This window comes from Trichinella spiralis (genome assembly GCF_000181795.1).
Source record: "Trichinella spiralis strain ISS 195 chromosome Unknown Scfld6273, whole genome shotgun sequence".
NCBI lineage: Eukaryota > Metazoa > Nematoda > Enoplea > Trichinellida > Trichinellidae > Trichinella > Trichinella spiralis.
In genome coordinates this window covers 1-1031 of record NW_003533212.1, presented here as the reverse complement: position 1 = coordinate 1031, position 1031 = coordinate 1, and the positions used below count along the sequence as shown (strand labels likewise).

The 1031-nt window shown below is 28.9% G+C and overlaps 1 protein-coding gene across 1 annotated transcript; it reads left to right on the top strand.

Annotated features, from left to right (window-relative positions):
• Window positions 1–88: 88 nt before the first annotated feature.
• Tsp_14997 (conserved hypothetical protein) lies at window positions 89–870 on the top strand (the record flags this gene model as incomplete). The annotated part of the gene is made up of 3 exons (XM_003366266.1): window positions 89–169; window positions 533–682; window positions 786–870. Coding segments are annotated over 3 exons (316 nt in total), but the record flags the coding sequence as incomplete, so codon positions are not given.
• Between the last annotated feature and the right edge of the window lie 161 nt (window positions 871–1031).

The window sequence follows — 1031 nt, the reverse complement described above, 5'->3', positions numbered from 1 at the left end:
TGGACCAGTGCTATGCCGCTGTGCAGAATTTGCACGGGAAAACTTTTCCACGTTAGAGAGCTATGTTGCAATATTGAATGATTTGCAGAATGAAGTGTTTTTAGGGTGCGGTATACATTATCCTATAAGTGTACAATTTGCAAGATACCCTGGACCGTTCCAAACTACAGTGAGTGAATGTTTTTCAATTTTAATATTATCAGACTTTTGATTTGACTTTCTGAATGTTTTTTGTTTTTGTTTAAATTAAATATTAAAAATATGATATATACTAAAAATATTTTGGTTTTATTGCTGAAAAAACGTTTTTTATAGGGTAAAATTGGTCAGGATTATTCATATAACCCGACAAGAATAAAGGAAACAAGACGATTGAATGTATGAAAGTTTTATCTATTTTTAATTATAATTTGCAAAAAAAAATTTACGAAATAAAAAAAAGCATCTGAAAGTTTATTTCTGTGACTAACCTATTAAATCACATTTAGCAAATTTGTTTTGTTTTGTTTAGGATGTAAGCAGAAACTTGCAGTTTAATAGAGAAGTACCGACAGTGACTAATACGGAACAGATACTGGCATTAGCTCATGAGGAAGAAGTACCGGCACTGACTTATGAAAACGAGACACCTAAGAAATCAGAAGTATCTCCTGAAATTGTAGGAAGCATTTTGGCGCTTGAAGTGAGTAGTTTTTTAGTTTCATAATTTAAATAAGAATGTTTCTTTTTTTATTTAAAACATTTTTCACATAAATATTCATTGGCAATAATAGTTCTATATATAGATACTTATGTGCGTGTATTTACCGAGTTTAATTTTAATCTATTATTTAGATGCGATATGTGAAAATTGTAGAAAAATTGAAACGAGTAAGTTGTACTTTCAATCGATATTTTATCTAATGACATTTTTAATGTTAATTTTTATTTGGTTGTATAGCTGGCATGAGTGTTATGTGTAATTATTGTTTTATGTTTTTTTTTAATTTGGATGTTTTCACTGTGGCATTTGATTGTACGCATGAAAAGAA